This window comes from Aethalodelphis obliquidens, unplaced genomic scaffold, assembly GCF_003676395.1.
Source record: "Aethalodelphis obliquidens isolate GAN/ISIS:26980383/991018 unplaced genomic scaffold, ASM367639v1 scaffold2, whole genome shotgun sequence".
In the NCBI taxonomy this organism is placed as follows: domain Eukaryota; kingdom Metazoa; phylum Chordata; class Mammalia; order Artiodactyla; family Delphinidae; genus Aethalodelphis; species Aethalodelphis obliquidens.
This window is the reverse complement of record NW_020837946.1, coordinates 15,269,717-15,288,324: the sequence shown is the minus strand read 5'-3', so window position 1 is coordinate 15,288,324 and position 18,608 is coordinate 15,269,717. Positions and strand designations below refer to the sequence as shown.

Sequence of the window (18,608 nt, the reverse complement as noted above, 5' to 3'; positions counted from 1 at the left end):
AACAGCTCTCTTTCAACCTCCAAGCACGGGCCTTCCCAAGAAACACAGAGGAAAAGAAAGCCAGCAAAGGCACCTCTACCCAGGACTGCAATACGGTAAAGTGGTGTTCCATGCCTACAGCGAAACCTTCCCTGTGGCAACTGTGGGGACCGCAGCTCGCGCCTCACCCTCACCGTCCAGGCTCTGAGCTGCCTGCTTGTGAGCATGCCCAGCCCTGCAGGGAGCCTTTGCAATTAGGGAGGAGTCCTGTTGCTGAAACAGTATTACAGAACTTTTGAGGAAATCTCGAGTAATTAACCTAATCCTATATTTAGAAATATTAAAGGATCACCAAGGATCAAAACAACATAAAACTCAAAGAACTAGGATGAAAGGTAACAAGTCAAAGTTAATAGAAAAAACTCACATTGGAATTACAACAAGTTCTCAGTTATCTATACCAATGGATGATTTGAGGTATAAGAACCCTCAAAACTATTTGCAGCTGGCACTGAAAATGTCTTCTGATTTCTATTACAGCAGATTTATCACACAAGGAAAATTCTACATAGAACTTTTATTCTCTAAGGATATAAGCACTGAGACCAAAATTCTGGCCCTAGCTCTAAGTCCCTTATTTTATGCAGCCTTGCGCAAATTACCACTTTTCTGTCTTAATTTTCCAGTATAGTAAATGGGGACAATATTTTGTCCCATTTGCCTCAAAGAGATGTTTCAACAATCAAAAAAGAAAAAGTACCTTAAAAATTTGGGGGGGGCTTCCCTGGTGGTGCAGTGGTTGGGAGTCTGCCTGCCGATGCATGGGACACAGGTTCGTGCCCCGGTCCGGGAAGATCCCACATGCTGTGGAGCGGCTGGGCCCGTGAGCCGTGGCTGCTGAACCTGCGTGTCCGGAGCCTGTGCTCCGCAAAGCAAAAAGCACCATACAGATGCAAGGTGACACTGTTAACTGAAGACAGGCTGCATACTGGGAGCACATGGCATCCAGCCTAGGCTGAAAGGTTTGCAATGGACAGTCCACAGGGTACCTTTATAGAATCTATTTCCTAAGACAGGCCGATTTACAGTCAATAGTTCTTGGCTACTTTCTAGTAGTTAGAATGACGCCATGTTGTCCTCTTCAGGAGAAACTGAGGAAAAGGCCCCCTCTTTTGTCAACTGATTCAAAAGAACACATTCTGAATTCTGCAGAGTCTGGGGTAAGACTGAATAAATACTGCTAGGACTTCAACTGTTAAATCCAGGGAATCAAAGAAATACTGCCAGTAATTTAGTCATTTGAGGGCACTGCTCGCCAAGAGATACCACATATGCAGCTCGAACAGTCAGTCGGACTTATATAAGTTGAAGACATGGAGAAGTTTGAACGAGACAGGCTTTCTTGGCAATCAGGTTTAAGGACTTACTAAATACATAATATATTTATTAAATAACAGCTACATTCCAAATATTAGACAAAGCAACTTGCTGTACTAACAAGTCCAGACCATCTTCAAAAGAAGCAAAAACTGGTAAAACACATTTACAATCACTGGTACAACAGTAATATGAGCAATCATTGTTAAACTAGAATAGTTAAGATATCAAGTACGTCAAAATGATATGCATATAAATCACATGACATAAGAAAAACAGAAATACTCCATAGTGCTTTGCAAGTTGAGGTTTTAATAGGGTTCTTCACAAACATTATTAAATTCTCTGTTAAAATTTGCTTTCCATTAAAAGTAAGAGATATTACAATCAAATACCTGGCCCTTGCTTGGATTGATTCACATAAATCAGTCATGAAAACTAAACTTATGAGATAATTGGGAAAATTCAAACACTAGCTGGATATTTGATGATAAGATATAATAATGGCATTGGATTATTAAAAACAATAGTGGTAGCCCTTACCTTTCATAAATACAAACTAAAGTGTTTGTTGATAAAATGATGGGATGTCTAAGATTTATACTAAACGAATACGAGGAAGTGGGTTGGAGTATAGATGAAAGAAGTCTGGCCATGTGTGAGGTGATAACTCTTGAAGGTGGGTGCTGGAATCACAGGAGTAATTACATTATTTCCTCTATTTTTATATACAGTTGAAGTTTTCATAATAAAAAATGCTTTAAGTATACAAATCAAAGGTGACTCATTCTTACCTCTGCTAGAATCTTTTATTACAATGTCAGAGATTTCAAACAGTTTCAGAGGCAGGGGCATCTTCCGATTCGCAGCTATGGTCTTTAGGAGGCCAGGAAGAAGGGTAGTGCGTGCCACCTACAGGAGAAGACATGAAATTGCACTGACCAAATAGGAACAAGACATACTTGGTTATTAATCCATGGTCTCACAGGAAGACACTTTTGGAAAATGCAATGCCTAAATATCCAAATCATTTTTAATTTTTAATTCCAGTACTTCATATCCTGCTTCATTTCACAAAGTAATTGAAGTAAATTACAAGAAATACAAATATTTAAACAGTTTTAACATGAATTAACCAAATTTTAAAAAATCAGGACCAGGGAAAAAATGTAAATGCAATTAAAATACCAGGACAATGAGAAAAACAGAACACAAATATGTAGGCACTAAAAACCCACACAGCTGCTATGGGCAGGCTGTGACTACAGTTTTCAGCCTAGTAGCCAAAACAAATAGGAAAATGTATAGTTATTTCATTCTTAATATTCATAAGAAATACAAATACACATTCCAATTCTTAAAAAAAAAGGGCAAAACTTCCCCTGCTTTTGTCTGTGAAATAAATTTCTCATTCTAAGCTGTATGAGATACGTTAGCTTCCAACACACCATGTTACCAGAAGGGTTTATGAGTGACGGTATTACATCTGCAGTCAGACTCCAACACCATTATCTTTTGCCCAGACTCTGCATGAGCTTCCTAGGATGATTTCTCTGCTTCTACTTTGCCACCTTATGATCTATTATTCTCCCCACAGAGTGACCCTTTAACACCTAAATCAGATCACAGAACTCTCCTGCTCAAAAACGTCCAATGGACTTCCATCAGATTTTGAATAAAACCCCATGCCCTACATGGGGCTTTATGTGAATCTGGCCCTAGCCCCCTCTCCAACCCCGAAGCCCGCTGCTCCCCCTGGTATACTGCGCGTGCTCCAGCCACACGCTGCCATCAGGATCCCATCCCGGGCCTCCACACGTGCTCTTTCCTCTGCCTCATACATTCTTCCTCTAGATTCGTATGTAGCTATCTTACTTCCTTCAGGTCTCTGCTCGAAGGTCTACATGGTCCTACATGGGCCTGCCCTACCCACCTTGGCTAAAACAACAGCCCCTCTTAGATCCTGCACATGTAATATTAAGCCCTTAAAAGGACTTGCTAGATTGCGTTGAGGAAAGAAGAGAACACAGGGACTTCCCTGGTGGCAGAGTGGATAAGACTCCATGCTCCCAATGCAGGGGGACCGGGTTCAATCCCTGGTCAGGGAACTAGATCCCACATGCATGCCACAACTAAGAGTTCGCATGCCACAACTAAGGAGCCTGGGAGCCACAACTAAGGAGCCCATATGCTGCAACTAAGGAGCCCACCTGCCGCAACTAAGACCCAGAGCAACCAAATAAATAAATATTAAGAAAAAAAAAGAAGAGAACACCTTTCCTACTATATTTGCTCTACCAGAAAGCTGCTATTAGCCTTCAACTCAGTGCTTTCTGAAATATGGGTCACTTTCCCAACCAGAGAGAAAGTGCCCAAACCATTCACAGAACAAAACTACAATGTTTAAGGAAAGCTTAACTTATTAGAATAAAAACAAGCCACTTTTGTAGATGACTTTTGCAGGGTTTTTTTCACTTTGTTTTATAGATAAGATTTATTTATTTAAAAACTCACAGCAACACAAAAAATTAAACCTGAATCAGATCAAGCTCCTAGATCTAACTCCAATTTACTGAAAATATAGGGGACCACAGGAATATAGTCAGCAAAATCCTCAATGTGAGAACTCTACAGGATAAGTGACCCAGTTTCTTCCACAAAGTGAAAGGGGGAGGGGGAAAGAGGGAGAGAGGGAAAGAGATGAATGGTTGGAGGAGCAACCTGTGAATTAAAAGAGACTTAAGAAGCACATCAATCAACTTTAATGTATGAACCTCATTTGAACCCCAAATCAAATAAACTATTTTAAAAAAGACACCTGAGAAAATCTGAACAATAATTGGATATTTGAGGATATTAAGGAATACTACTGCTAATTTAGGGGGATATGGTAATTTTCTGTAATTGTGTTTACAATAATTATAGTAAAATTTTACATACTTCAGTAAATAACATTTCTCTTATTTCATCCATTCTCTAGTATAACTACTACCAGAAAATAGCCCAAAGTTAAGAATTATGCAAAAGAAAGAATAAGCTTAGACAATAAATTGAGATACAAGACCATGAACAACTTACACTTATTTTAACCATAAATAAATATAAACCTGTTAGCCACATTGGTAACGGTAGGACGTATCTGTTCATAAAGGAGGAGTAAAATAGAGAATCTGTCAAATCTAAAAGACAGACTCTCATCTCTTATGTATTTAATGCAGAAATACTGACTCTTACGTGTGCTGAGCCACAGCTATTTAGAGTGACATTTAATGTGTTACTGATTTGTTTTCCTTCCACTTATATAAAATAGATACGATGTAAACCCTAAAGAACATAACATTACCACATTGTAAGAAACCTATCAAGCTTGAGAAATAAAACTGGGAGAAAAAGAAACACTTGGAAAAAACTCAAATAAAAATCCATTAAGATTTACTGAAAAATTTCTCTATCCAAATGAATTTGAACATCTCTTATTAAAGAGAACACCTCAGACGTCTTAGAAAAGCTAGTGGGCATCAGAAATCCAAATATAAAAATTATCACAATCCTTCTAAACTAGTGTAAAGATTCTTCAAAGTTCTGACACTGAATATGGAGAAAGAATTTATGTATTTGATGCATATTATCAGCAATTAGTTCTTAAGTCTAGCTCTAATCTGCCACATTAGTATGTAGCTCTATACATTAAATCTAACTTTAAAAAATCTAAATCTTAACATTTTTAGAACTTTCAGAATTTTTAGAACTAATCCAGACACTACTTTTACAAAAGTGAAAACCAAGATCCAAAGAAACTATCTCAAATCAGAGTTCATGTATTATTTTATAATTAACTTTCTGAAAAGCATTTCCTTCCAATTCTAAGATTCCCCTTGATTCTAGAAGACATGATCTTCTCTAAAGCCTGTTTAAAAAAACACTGAAATGCATATACAAGGAAAACAGAATGAGCTTACTAGTATGAAAGAGATAAGACGATTCAAAGTCATTAATAAGCAAAGATATTATAACTTTGAAATGCTCTCTTTTTATAGTTAAGGTCCGAATCTATCATGTAAATCACTGAACGTTTACTATCAAGGGAGTATCATTCTCATTTAAATATTCCTAACCTCCACATGAGACTGCCAATAAACTAGACAATGACAATGAAAGGCACAGTCAGCACAGTCCAGAACTGGCGTAACGATTTATTTCAAAAAGACTTAATGGAGGTACTGGGAACAGGTGTAGTTTCACTTATTACAAACGGATAGAAAAGAGATGAAACCTGAAAATAGTATTAAAAAAAAATCAATTGTGAAATGGAAAGTTCAGACAAGAAAGGCTGGGCTAGGTATAGGTAGCACAAAGCAAGTAAGAACCACCTATAAGGTTAATCAAGAAAAGATTATAAAATATTTAAAGAATTTTTGTCAGCAATGTATGTAAGAACCAAATATAAATCTATCCAAGAAGAAATTCTAAAGAAGCTCTATGATTCTGCCATTTGAGATAAAATAACTAAAGAGACTTTTCATAACTCATGGACTGTCTCTCAGTTTTTACCCGAATTCTTAACTACTTAAAACTCTTACCTGAAATTCAGCTGTTTTAGGATTACTTATGAGGACTGCCTTTGTTGCAGAGATATCCAAACCCAGTTTATCAGCAATATCTTCTTGGGAGCACTAAGAAATACATAAAAACAGGTCAATATGGAAAAGCAATGACTAAATCCAATATAAAAAAGTATTTAATGCTGTAACAACTTTTGATGGCCTCATGGCAATGTAGATTATATAAGGTAAGCTAAGAATAAGCTGAGAATAAACATATATCAATTAAATTCAGGTCCACAGCAGATGCAATTTAACATTAATAATTCTCTTACAATGAGTTCTAACCATGATGCAGAGCTAAAGTACATTTTTCACATGGAGCTGGTGGTATAACCTGTACTTGGGCCCCCCTAAGCTAGCCTCCCACTGACCTTACCAGTCGAGTCTGCTACAATCCCCTACTCATTCCCTGCACTGTACACTTTTCCTTACCTTTACCTGAAATGCCCTCCCTGCCCGACTTGCTGCCTCCCCACCCCCTGAAAGATTCTACTTAAAAGACATCTCTTCCACCACTTCCATAAAAATAACCCTAATGACTCCAGTCAGAAATTCTCTCTCCCTCCTTGGTGCTCATATGACTTTGTGTTTTGACTACTATTGTAACCTCTGCAAAATCTGTACTGACTTGTGATAGAATGGTGGGTCTAAGAGCAGAATTCCCATGGCCTCAACTACGTCACTTAACTTCCGCGCAGGTGTGCTTGATAAAGCTCTGGGTAATGAGCAAGCTCCTAGGCACTCACCCACCAAAAAGAGAAAGGTGCCTGTCACCCTCAAAACCAGGATGGTAGGCAGAATTCTGAAAATAAAACTCAATGACTGTGAGATAAAGCAAATACAATACCTGGCACAAACTAAGTGATCAAAAAATATTAATGATGATAACTAATGTCATTATTAAGAATAAACAATTATCACATATATTAATGTTAACATTGAAAGAGTTTAAAACTTAACATGAAAACTGATGTACCATCAGTTACTCTTTTCTATTTTCCAACGTTAGGTTGGAAAATAGAAAACTGTCCTCAGGACTAGTGATCTGTATTTCACTTAGAAAAAAAGAATGGGTTTGGATGCCAATGCCAGTTCTAATGACTTCTGCCTTGCTCTTTCAGGAAGGATTCTGAAGACACATCCAGGCACAGCAGAAAAGAGCTCCCTGCACCGCCATAGCTGCAGCAGTGGAGAATGGCAGCAGGCATGCTGGGATAACCATTTTTTCCTCCATAAGATGGAGGAGTTTTAATAACAAGATTTAGACATAATGTGACCAGTTAGGAAATGCAATTTACATGATGCGATCTATTCTCAAACAGAATACTGCCTGTATCAAAGAAAAAGGGCCCACAGACACATGGCTACACAGCTAGGTATCTGAGTGACCCTGCACTTTATCATGATGATGGACCATAAGGGACAGAGGTAAGAAGCAATTTAAATCAGGTATCCTGAAGCAGCAGTAGCTGGTATACAGGATGGAATGTTTATAAGAATATTTATGTGTTTATTTTAAATAAACACATTTACTTGTTAGAAAAAATAGAATAAGTAAACGAAGCCCATAATTTTTTCAAACATTATTCTTAAATAAGGCTGAAGTAGGTCTTTAGTTTTAAAAGTGAGCTAATTCAAATGAAAATATTACAACTGGTATGCAGATATAGCAAAAATCATGATGATGATATGTGAATTACTTACACCTGGGAAGTCAAGGGCTGGGTTTTAGGAAGAGAAGGGCCGCTACTCTTGTGCAAAACTAGATATAAGGCCCAGTGATGTTTAGGTTTGCTTAGAAAGTATGTAACTTTATAAATACCTTTCATGTTGAAATTCCTATAGCAAAACTGTTACTACAAATCTGAAACTCTCTAGCACCTAATTCTGACCCCCGCCCTGTCCCGCCCCACTGTGATAAAGTGTTGAAGTGACCTTGGACAACTGAACAGACTGTTTCTGGCACTCGTGGTGGGACAGTTCAGTCACAGGCCTGGGGTACAGACAGACCTGTGCTGGAATTCCTGGTCCACAGCCAACTGGCTGCGCGAAGTGGGACAAGTTACCTCAATTAACTGCTGTGTAAGACAGAAACACCTACTTCACAGGGCTGCACTGAGAGATGGAATCATGTACATAAAACCCTTTGTGGAAGACAAACTCTCTCTGCAGAGTAGCTACTTGTCAGGAGGCAGAGAACGTGCTCCCCCTTAGATGCATGGGGCTACACAGTTACAAAATCAATTCCTTTGCCACTTAATTATAAAAAATAGAATACATTTCTAAAACAACAGAATACATTTCCTTGTGCTATTTTTTGTACATCAGTTCACATGGAATCACTGCTGCTCCTGACTGCATATGCATACGTGGGCCATATATGAATGACATGGTCCTCAAACCTAGCATTCAGTCTGACATAACAGAAAAGCACTCCTCAAGGAGTCAAAAGGCCAGATTCTGGTCATGGTTCTCCTGCTGTCTGTGTAAACTTTGCTGGGTACTTATCCTCTCTCGGCCTCCGGCTTCCTCACTGGTACAGTGCCTGGCATATAACAGATGTTCCATAAATGTTGTTGAATAAAAGATTTCTAAACCAGAAAAAGGAAGGTGTTGGGACTTCCCTGGTGGTGCAGTGGTTAAGAATCCGCCTGCCAATGCAGGGGACACGGGTTCGAGCCCTGGTCCAGGAAGATCCCACATGCTGCGGAGCAACTAAGCCCGTGCACCACAACTACCGAGCCTGCGCTCTAGAGCCTGAGAGCCACACTACTGAGCCCGTGTGCCACAACTACTGAAGCCTGCACGCCTAGAGCCCATGCTCCGCAACAAGAGAAGCCACCGCAATGAGAAGCCCACGCACTGCAACGAAGAGTAGCCCCAGCTCGCCACAACTAGAGAGCCCACTTGCAGAAAAGAAGACCCAACACAGCCAAAAATAAATAAAATAAATTAATTAAAAAAAAAGATTAGGGCTTCCCTGGTGGCACAGTGGTTGAGAGTTCGCCTGCCGATGCTGGGGATACGGGTCCGTGCCCCGGTCCGGGAAGATCCCGCATGCCACGGAGCGGCTGGGCCCGTGAGCCATGGCCGCTGAGCCTGCGCGTCCGGAGCCTGTGCTCCGCAACGGGAGAGGCCACAACAGTGAGAGGCCTGCGTACCGCAAAAAAAAAAAAAAAGATTAAAGAAAAAAAGCAAAAGGAAGGTGTTGAACTAGATCTGGAAGGTCCCTTCCAGTAAGAACATCCTATGAATTACAAAGGCTCAATTAAGTGACGTGAGAGAGGCTACATCTCCTCACCAGCCCTCTGAGTACTGGTCGTGATTCCCACCACTGCCTTCTGTAAACACCTTAAAAGACTGAGACGTTTAGAGCTGGAATTGCGTTGGGGGGAGCTTTCCTGGTTGTTTTGGTTTTTGCCTTACATCGTTAAGGTGAAACGGACTTGAATAGTCAAGAAGTACACTGTGGGCACCATAGCACAGCTCAGCAAGAGAGAGAAAGAAACTACAAATTGCAGACACATTTCGATATCTTCAAATGCTCGATCTGCTGGGGGAGGGAGATTTCTGTCTGATTTTGTAATAAAACTCATTTCCTGACTTAGGCCTTTCATGTCAGCTTTTCAACTCAAAGCAAATGTCTGTGAACATGTTCAAAGACAAAGAAACAGGCTTAACGTGGAGCAGTCCACAAGCCCTTAACCAGGGCGGCATCTATTGGGTACAGCCACAACCAAATCAAGACTAAAAATTCTAACTTAATAAATTTGGTTACGAACTTCATCGTGAACCCTCAACAATTACATGAAACTCTAAAATTTAGTCCTTCGTGCTTTTCTGTGACTAAAAAAAAGAAATCTTCATTTCTTTACCAGAAATTACACAATCTCAGGTAACAAAGTGTTCTTTATAACTTTTTATAAATTCATATAAGGAATCACAGAACAAGTAATTCGGAGATTCAAAGAAAACAATGAGCAGGGCACCAAAAGCATGTACAACATACCAGAGCAAAGGTAAGTGCCTCAGTGAATCCAGCAGCTGCCATGTCGTGTCTCAGGAGTTCTGTGAGTTTATTTAGAGGAAACTGGGGGGAAGAAATTATTTCACCTCAATAAAATTTCCCACTTTTTTTTTATTAAAAAAAAAGAGAGATTTATAGAAAACTTGTCACTTAAAGGAAACCACCCTTCCATCTAATATGCTGCTCGTCCCACCATTTCCCCACCACACCGACCCCTCCCCATCACCACTACCCCAACACTCCTACCCAGACGTACAAACCCCCCGCTTCTACCCCTCCCACACGCCACGTCTGCCTTCAGGCCCAGGATCCGAAAATGAATCTCCTACTTAGAGATGCAAGAAGGGCGCCAAACTCGAAACCTGTCTTTCTTCAAAGAACTAGTCATCACAGGTTTTCAACGTACTCTAATCAATCGGGCATCTGTTTTGCATCCTCTCCACAGCAAATGCCTCTCAGAGCAGAGCATGGCCAGTACTGCTTAATTCCTATGTTCTGTTTTTCTCGAAGCCTTCCTGGCATTCAATAATCAGTTTCTAACAATAAGGAGTGTTTATTTAAGGGTGCAATCTTACTTGATTAGCTATGGTGTATGTTTTCGGGAGAGTCATCTGAATGTTGTTATATCCATAAGCAATAGCTGCATCTTCTATGATATCACAGGCGTGGATAATGTCAGCTCTGGTTGGAGGGATTTCGATTTCAATCTGATTCCCATCACCTATGACTTCGGACTTTAAACACATCCTGGTCAGAAGCTTGGCAAGATTTTCTGGAGTTTCTCTGAAATAGGAACGTACAAACCATAAACTTCACTGGATTATTTAAAACATGTTTGTATTTTGTTTTAAAATATGCTACTACCTGAAACCTGTCTTTGTGAATTCCAATGGACATCAGACATCCTAACTGATGTTCTATTGTCACTTATTACTCTGAAGGGATATCAAAATTCTCTCCAAGCATTTTTTCAGGGAAAATTAAGCAGTCATATGTGTACTTCATTCTTGAATTCTCTTCAACAGTAAATAAATAAATGAAGTTTTCAGAGCATACCTGATCCCAACTTTTTTGTTAATTAGATCAGCTCTCACCATCTCCTTTCGGTAAGCCAGTTCCTTAGAGAGAGAAAGAGTTTGAGAAGCTGAAATCAGTCCTGCCAGATACAGCATTAGCCTCTTTCTAATTCAATTCATTATTGTTGTGGTTTCACTACCCTCCCAAGAAGTTGTCATTAGAGCCAGATATCAAAAATAAACTCAGTGCGCTTCAGGACATTACTTCCTACATTATATTCATACATGAACATTCTACTTGCTAGACAACTGGAACTCTTGGAAATATTATAAAATGCCAAACATTTTTCTCTTTTACTTGATCAATCACCATTCTCTTCAGCAAAACACTAGTGCATTATATCATTTCTAAAATGCTTACAAATCCTGCTGAAGATTTTCAATTTCACCTCATGCAAGTAGGTGTTTATGACCAAGAAAGAATAATTCATGTGCCCTATTGGACTATCCATCATACTAAATCTAAGAGTGTTATGAAGTCATTCCTTTCCTATCATTTTTTTCAGGTGGGGAAAAGCAACTACGACCCAGTCCTAGCTATCAACCTGCTCCAGGACAGCCAGGCTGGGAGCATCTCATGAATTAGTACTCACTCTCCTTCAAACAGTACGTAACTCTACCATGTGAGATAGGAACAAACACACATAAAATCCAGGCTTTTCAGCAACGTTGGAAACATACCTATGAGTATTTCTTATCACAAAATTACTCTCAAAATTGTAAAGGCCATAAATTTAAAAACCTGTTTGGACTCAGGTAAGGACAATGGGCTTGCTATTCAAAATGCAATTCTCAGAGCAGAAGCATCATTATCACCTGAGTGCAGACACCACCATGTAAAGAAGCCCAAGCTACCCTGCTGGATGAGAGGCACTTGACCTGTTCACCTCATTGCCAAGACGCAGACATGTCAGTGAGGCCATCCCAGGTCATCCAGCTGCTACCCTACCAACCAGCTGGAGCCTAGCAGAGATTAGCCCAGCCAGTCCTGACCAGAACTAGCCAGCTGACCCCCAGAATCATGATATAAACAAACGAACGATCATTGTTTGAAGTTAGTAAACCTTGGGGTGGTTTGTTACATAACAAAAGCTAACTGATAACAGCAACTACAATCAATTAAAAAAAAAAAACTGCTATTGGGACTTCCCTGGTGGCCCAGTGGTTTGGAGGACTGACTAACCTTAAAAGGGGTAAGACTATAAATTACCTAGGTACCTAGTTAATAAGGGAATAAACCACAGGCATTATGGCCATATAATGCTGTGGTATAATGTAGTGGGTTGGGAGTGAAATGTGGTATAATACAGTGTGTTGGGACTGTCTGGGCTTAAATCCTAGCTCCATCACTGAATAGTAACAGGCAAGCTATTTAACAGCTCAAGGTCAAGGGCCTAATGATAGCACCCAGCCTCACAGGGTTAATGTGAGGATTAAATCCATGTAATACACACAGTATAGTGCCTGGCATGTAGGTGGGTGGATGCACAGATAGAAAGACCAGAAGCACTCTATAGCTATTATTATTAATGTTACTGCTGTTGTCAAAGTCATCATCATCATCAAGTCACTTCTTCTATACTCACTGGAAAGGTATGTAATTTTCCATTAGGAAAAACTACCTCAGCTGCTTCAACCCTGAAAACAAAAATAAAGCCAGAAATAAAATTAAATATAAATAAAAATAAAAAGGGGAAAAAAGGGCCATAAATTCTAAAAATGTGTGTGGGTAACAAAACTTTCACTTGGTCTACAACTGCAGCCTCAACACATTCAATCTATTCACATTCCAACACTGCTGTCTGGATTAATCCTCCCATACACAACATTACTGTTCCATTTCCTGTAGCTCCCATGTCTCTCAGGCAGCACCCACTTGATAAGTTTATCTCCCAGTCCTACAAAGCATGCATCCTTGATGAACACCTTGCCAATACTGACACACACATTCCAGGCTTTACCAGGGTCACGGTGTTACACAATGAAAGCTGACTGACACAACCACTAAAATGCAAATCAATTAAAAAAAATAACCAACACTGCCCATACAATTTCAGTCATGCTTTCTACAGTTATACATTTATTTTGAATTATAATACTCTAGAATAAACTATGATGCTAGTACACAGTAAGGGCCATATAGGTTTGATAAGCAATTTTTTAAATAAAAAATTAGCTTTGGAACAAATACAGTAGTCTTATTAGTATACACAGGATACATGCTTCGCTCTTATATATGATTCTCTATCTTTGTTTAGCTGTTCCTTCTGCTGTTTCTCCATGTTCAGTCTCAAATCCTTAAATACAGCTTAAATTTCATTGCCTCCATGAAGTCTACCCAGATTGCCCCAGCTAGCAGTAACCTGCCCTTACAAACGGCCAGAACATCACTGAAACTTTTTAAGGTACTTATCACTTTTTACTTTATACATTATTTGTTCATGTCTTAGCTCCCCAAAGAGATTATATATTCTAGTTACAGGAACCACATATTTCATCTTTATATTTAGCACAAGGCCTTAGTGCTCTGACTTCAGAACAACAGGCCATCATCGATAAAGATGCCGAACGAACTTACGTAAATTGATTCTCACAATATTCACTGAACGTGGTAACAATGATATCAAGAACTATTTTTGCCTGCAAAGGAAAAAAACAAATATTATGGTAACCCATAAATATACTTTCTTCCATCAGCTGGAAATGAATTAATATTTAATATAATTTAGTCTCCAAACGTCTAAAACTGTATCTGTATATATAAATTTTAAAGAAAGAAGTGGAGTAAAAACTCTTGAGCTTGAGAGGCCCTGACCTTATCTTCAGGTGTTCTGCATTTATGCGGTTCTCTGACAGTTACAATCCATGACTGAGACAAATCATCTATTTCCCCACCCCCTCCCTTGGGTTGAGCAAATTTCAAGAAAGACAGATGGCAACTATGGCAGTAAACCTTATCAGTCTCATAAGTTTCTGCAGCCAGATGCCAGACTCCTGGCCCAAGCACTTACTAGTAGTCTGATTTTGCGCATGTCACTTAATTACTGTCTTTGTACCTTTGTTTGTTAGGTAGAGATAATAAAAGTTCCTACCTCATTTGGTTAATACAAGGATTAGAGTATGAGTGTGTGTGTGTATAAAACACATAGAGCGATGCCTGGTACACAGTGAAGGCCATATAGATTTGTCAATTTTTTTTTTTAATTAAAAGAAAAAAATACAGTAAGCTTATTGGGATATATGCTTTGCTTTTACATATACTTCACTCATATACAAGTTTCAGAAAAGATATCCAAGGTCTGCTAATGTGCAAATTAAAAAAAAGTTTTTAACAGGAAAAGCTATATTACCCTGACAATATTTCTGAAGGCACATATGGTATATAAAAGTTATAAATGAAATATCTTACAAGGATCTCCAATCCTGTAAGATGTATGTGAATGCCATTTATCTGCCCTACTTCTACACTCCAGCCTTCTGCCATTCAAGTTTACCTTTCTTAATTTGCTTAATTGCCACCTCACTCTATGGCTTACTTAACCTTTGTAAAGAAAAAATATGCCATAAAAAAAAGCTTTCATAACAATCCAATCTAATATATAGTGACGAAAAGTGACTGAAAGATTAGTATTCTACATATTCTAGACATCTTTGTGTGTATAAACCCTTTATCAATTTGCTAAATAAAACTTGATAGCCAGTTGGTTTTAACTTTTTTTTTTTACCAAGTACACGAAGGTATGAAATTAGTTAGCATTCAAACTAAGCCAACTAAGATGAACACTTTATACAGATGGCATTACAATGTAGATCCCGTTCTCTGTTTTACAGTAATGTATTTGGCTAATTTTCTCACAAGATGACAAGTTCCTTGAAGTCAAGAACATGTAACTCATTATTAAATTCATGGCATTGGAAAGATAGTAGGTGCTCACTAAACATTTGTCAACTGAATGAAAGCACCTTAACCAAAGTACAGAATAGCTACATCTTTCCAATTTTCTAAGTGGCTAAAGTATGTCCCCACCTACAAAATAAACATATTTTAAAGTTTAGCCACTTGGTCTTGGCCCAGAAGTAAAAATCTACCCTGACAGTACAAAAACAGAAAAAAAGTTTTATTTACCTTAGTAAAGTCAGTCCCTGTGCATTCAATAAATATATTTCTAGTATTTACTGTTATTTTGGAATGATGTCCTGCAACAAACACAAAACAATAATGACAAAACAATTAGTTTCAGAAATAAAAGTGCACGAAAAAGCTCTACAAAACAGAAACTACAATTTAGTTTAGAACATAATATAAGCTGACACCTCAGAGGTAAGGAGATATACAACTTTCATTCTAAGCTCCCATTATAAGCTGGAGAATAAAGATAAAATAAAAACAAGGCTTTACTGAGTGCATTCCATATGTAAGGTGCTTAACAGAAGTTGTCTCATCTCATTTTCACCACGATCTATGGCAGGGCTGCAGGCAGGACAACTAAGATTCAGAGATTAAGCTCACTGAACATGATCACAGCTATTAAGCGGCAAGGCTAAGATTTGGGTTTGGATCTGGCTCACCCCGAAGCCCACTATAAGTACTAGAGTCCAAGATCTTGAGGAAGAAAAGACTCTCCTTCCCATCGTGAATCAACTGAACCCCCTTCTCACTTCCAGAAGGGCAAACATCTATGGCTCTGATATCACTAAATTTTGTAAATATGTTCAATTTGCTTCTTCAACAAAAGCTTCAGAAAGGAGTTAAGAGGGTAAAATTCAGTTTTAAAATTTTAATTTAACTATAAAACAGCAGGCCAGACAGAATATGACTTTAAGTTTAACTAAATGAATTACCTGCTAAAACCACAATATCAACACCCTTTGGAGGAATATAATAGAACCCAGAGACTAGCACCAGAAAATATTTATAAACTTATAAATATGTATACATTTACAAATTACATAAAAATCACCAGTAAAATATTGAAAAATGAATGAAAAGAACTATTACAATAAAATCCACAAAAGACCTGAGATTCTCAGATTGAGTCATCTGACTGATTCAGTCAAGTCTACTGAGAATTCCACAGAAATGATAAAAGAATAAGAGGGAAACAGCAAAAAACCTATGGTGCTTAAGAAATAACTCACCATTGATGACTGGAGGCATTGAAAGGACGACACCATTGCTATCATAGATAACCGGATACAGAGGTTTATTTTCAATTATATGTAAATAATGTTTAAGGTGGTTGTCAGTCTGAAAAAAAATTAAGTCAAACAAAATTAGCTTTTTATTTCTGTCACTGTAATTAGTTTACATACCTACCTAGCATAAAAAGAGGGGGGAAAATCAGAAAAACAATAAAACAGCCCCCAAAGTTTTAAATGTATATTTTCTAATGTAAATTAATATCTCAGAATCCTTATACAGCCTCATTTCCTACTGGGGAAAGATAAGACCGCAATCGTTTTTCAAGACTGAAAACAGACTTGCAGAGTAAGCCTGAATCACCTTAAGCAAAACACAAACCATACAAAACTATTTAGATAAATAGGAAGAAATCACTTGCAAATCAGGTCAATGATAATAGATGCTTTTTCCAAATGATACCCACCTCTTTTACCATTTGTTAAATGCAATTTAAAGTGAGGACTGAGCTCATTTTCACTGCTGGATTCTAAAGTGCTAATCACGGGAGGCAGATGCTTTTTAATAGTGCATGCTACAAAAAAACTAGCTAAATCTCATTGTTCCTTATATTTGAATGAGTTTTAGTTATACCTAAATGTAAATATTACAATGCAGTATGACCTACTTCAGTGGTTCTCAATCCTGGCTGTACGTTAAAAACATCTGAGAGGATAAAAAAGTAATAACAGGGCTTCCCTGGTGGCACACTGGTTGAGTCCGCCTGTCAATGCAGGGGACATAGGTTCGATCCCTGGCCCAGGAAGATCCCACATGCCGCGGAGCAACTAAGCCTGTGTGCCACAACTACTGAGCCTGTGCTCTAGAGCCCACGAGCCGCAACTACTGAGCCTATGTGCCACAACTACTGAAGCCCACATGCCTAGAGCCCGTGGTCCACAACAAGAGAAGCCACGACAATGAGAAGCCCAAGCACTGCAACAAAGAGTAGCCCCCGCTCACCGCAACTAGAAAAACCTGGGCACAGCAACGAAGACCCAACACAGCCATACATACATACATACATAAATAAAAGTAATAATAAACAAAACTATGCCCAGACCTCACTCTAGATCAAAGGAATCAGTATCTCTGGGTTGGAGTCCAGACACTGCTATTTTTTCAAGCACTCATTTTATTGCCCTAATTAAGACTTGGTTTGGGAGGAATTTCATGCTTTATCCAGAGCTATTACATTAACATAAAAGAACATTTACCTTGTATATGTTCATCAGTTCACAGGCTGTATACTCCTTGGTCTTATTTAGAGGCTTGAATTTGATATCGGAAGGTTTCTTTGCAGTATAAGTAAATGGGCCTGACAAAGTGTCCAAGTCATGGGTACCAATAGCAACCAAGGCTCTTTTCCTAAATGTGGAGAGACAGAGAGAGAAATAGAAAACGATATGAATATCTCAAAGCAGAAATTCTAAAGATAACAGAGTACAGGGTTTTTATTTTTAGACACTTCCTTAAAATTATGAGAAATATAAATATAAAGCTACTTAAAACACATTATTTCAGCAGCTGAAGTAAATCCCTTCCACTATGTTATCCCTAGTACTATGTTATTAGGACGTTTTCAGAGTCAACATACCCATTACCTTCTTTTAATCTATTTCCTCTAGTGTTCTCAAGTAAACATAAATCTTATTAAATTAGAATAAACTACCAAAAAACTCCTGTGTTTTTTGGCTTTTCCATATTTTCCTAAATTTCCTGTCACATAGCTATATTGCTTTATTAATGGAAATTATTTAGCTTTAAAAACTGTGAATTATATTTAAAATTTAATACGTAAGGAAATTTCAAGAGCTATTAATTTCATTTGTTCTACAGTTTATCTGTAAAGGATTTAAGGTAATTTTAGGAACTTAAAGCAAGATACAAAGTAGGAGAGAAAGAAACAGAAGTAGGGATATAAAACGAAGCTAGAAACAATGTTGATTAGTACTAAATTAGAATTTCAAAGCTTACAGTCTTATCACAAAGGGTCACAAATTTGGCTCTAAGCTTTCCAAAAGACAATTCAAAAGAGAAACCTGGTCAGAATTTATGATGTTCTAAAGAATTCTTAAAGTCTTAAAGACTATGTGTACATATATTAGAATATGTATGCATAACCACAATTAAATATCAAATGGAGGGCTTCCCTGGTGGCGCAGTGGTTGAGAGTCCGCCTGCTGATGCAGGGGACACGGGTTCGTGCCCCGGTCCAGGAAGATCCCACATGCCGCGGAGCGGCTGGGCCCGTAAGCCATGGCTGCTGAGCCTGTGCGTCCGGAGCCTGTGCTCCGCAACGGGAGAGGCCACAACAGCGAGAGGCCCGCGTACCGCAAAAAAAAAAAAAAAAAAAAAAAAAAAAA

General features: G+C 38.4%; 1 protein-coding gene across 1 annotated transcript in view; it reads right to left on the bottom strand.

Annotated features, from left to right (window-relative positions):
• FARSB (phenylalanyl-tRNA synthetase subunit beta) overlaps positions 1–18,608 on the bottom strand; it is a 67,261-nt gene that overhangs the window by 32,103 nt on the left and 16,550 nt on the right. Inside the window, exons 6-15 of the mRNA XM_027120253.1 lie at positions 17,460–17,610; positions 16,203–16,311; positions 15,190–15,260; positions 13,642–13,703; positions 12,650–12,701; positions 11,044–11,105; positions 10,563–10,770; positions 9,970–10,050; positions 5,937–6,029; positions 2,151–2,268 (exon numbers count right to left, since the gene is read on the bottom strand). Coding sequence (XP_026976054.1) covers positions 2,151–2,268; positions 5,937–6,029; positions 9,970–10,050; positions 10,563–10,770; positions 11,044–11,105; positions 12,650–12,701; positions 13,642–13,703; positions 15,190–15,260; positions 16,203–16,311; positions 17,460–17,610 — 1,007 coding nt within the window. The remainder of the gene's footprint in view (positions 1–2,150; positions 2,269–5,936; positions 6,030–9,969; positions 10,051–10,562; positions 10,771–11,043; positions 11,106–12,649; positions 12,702–13,641; positions 13,704–15,189; positions 15,261–16,202; positions 16,312–17,459; positions 17,611–18,608) is intronic.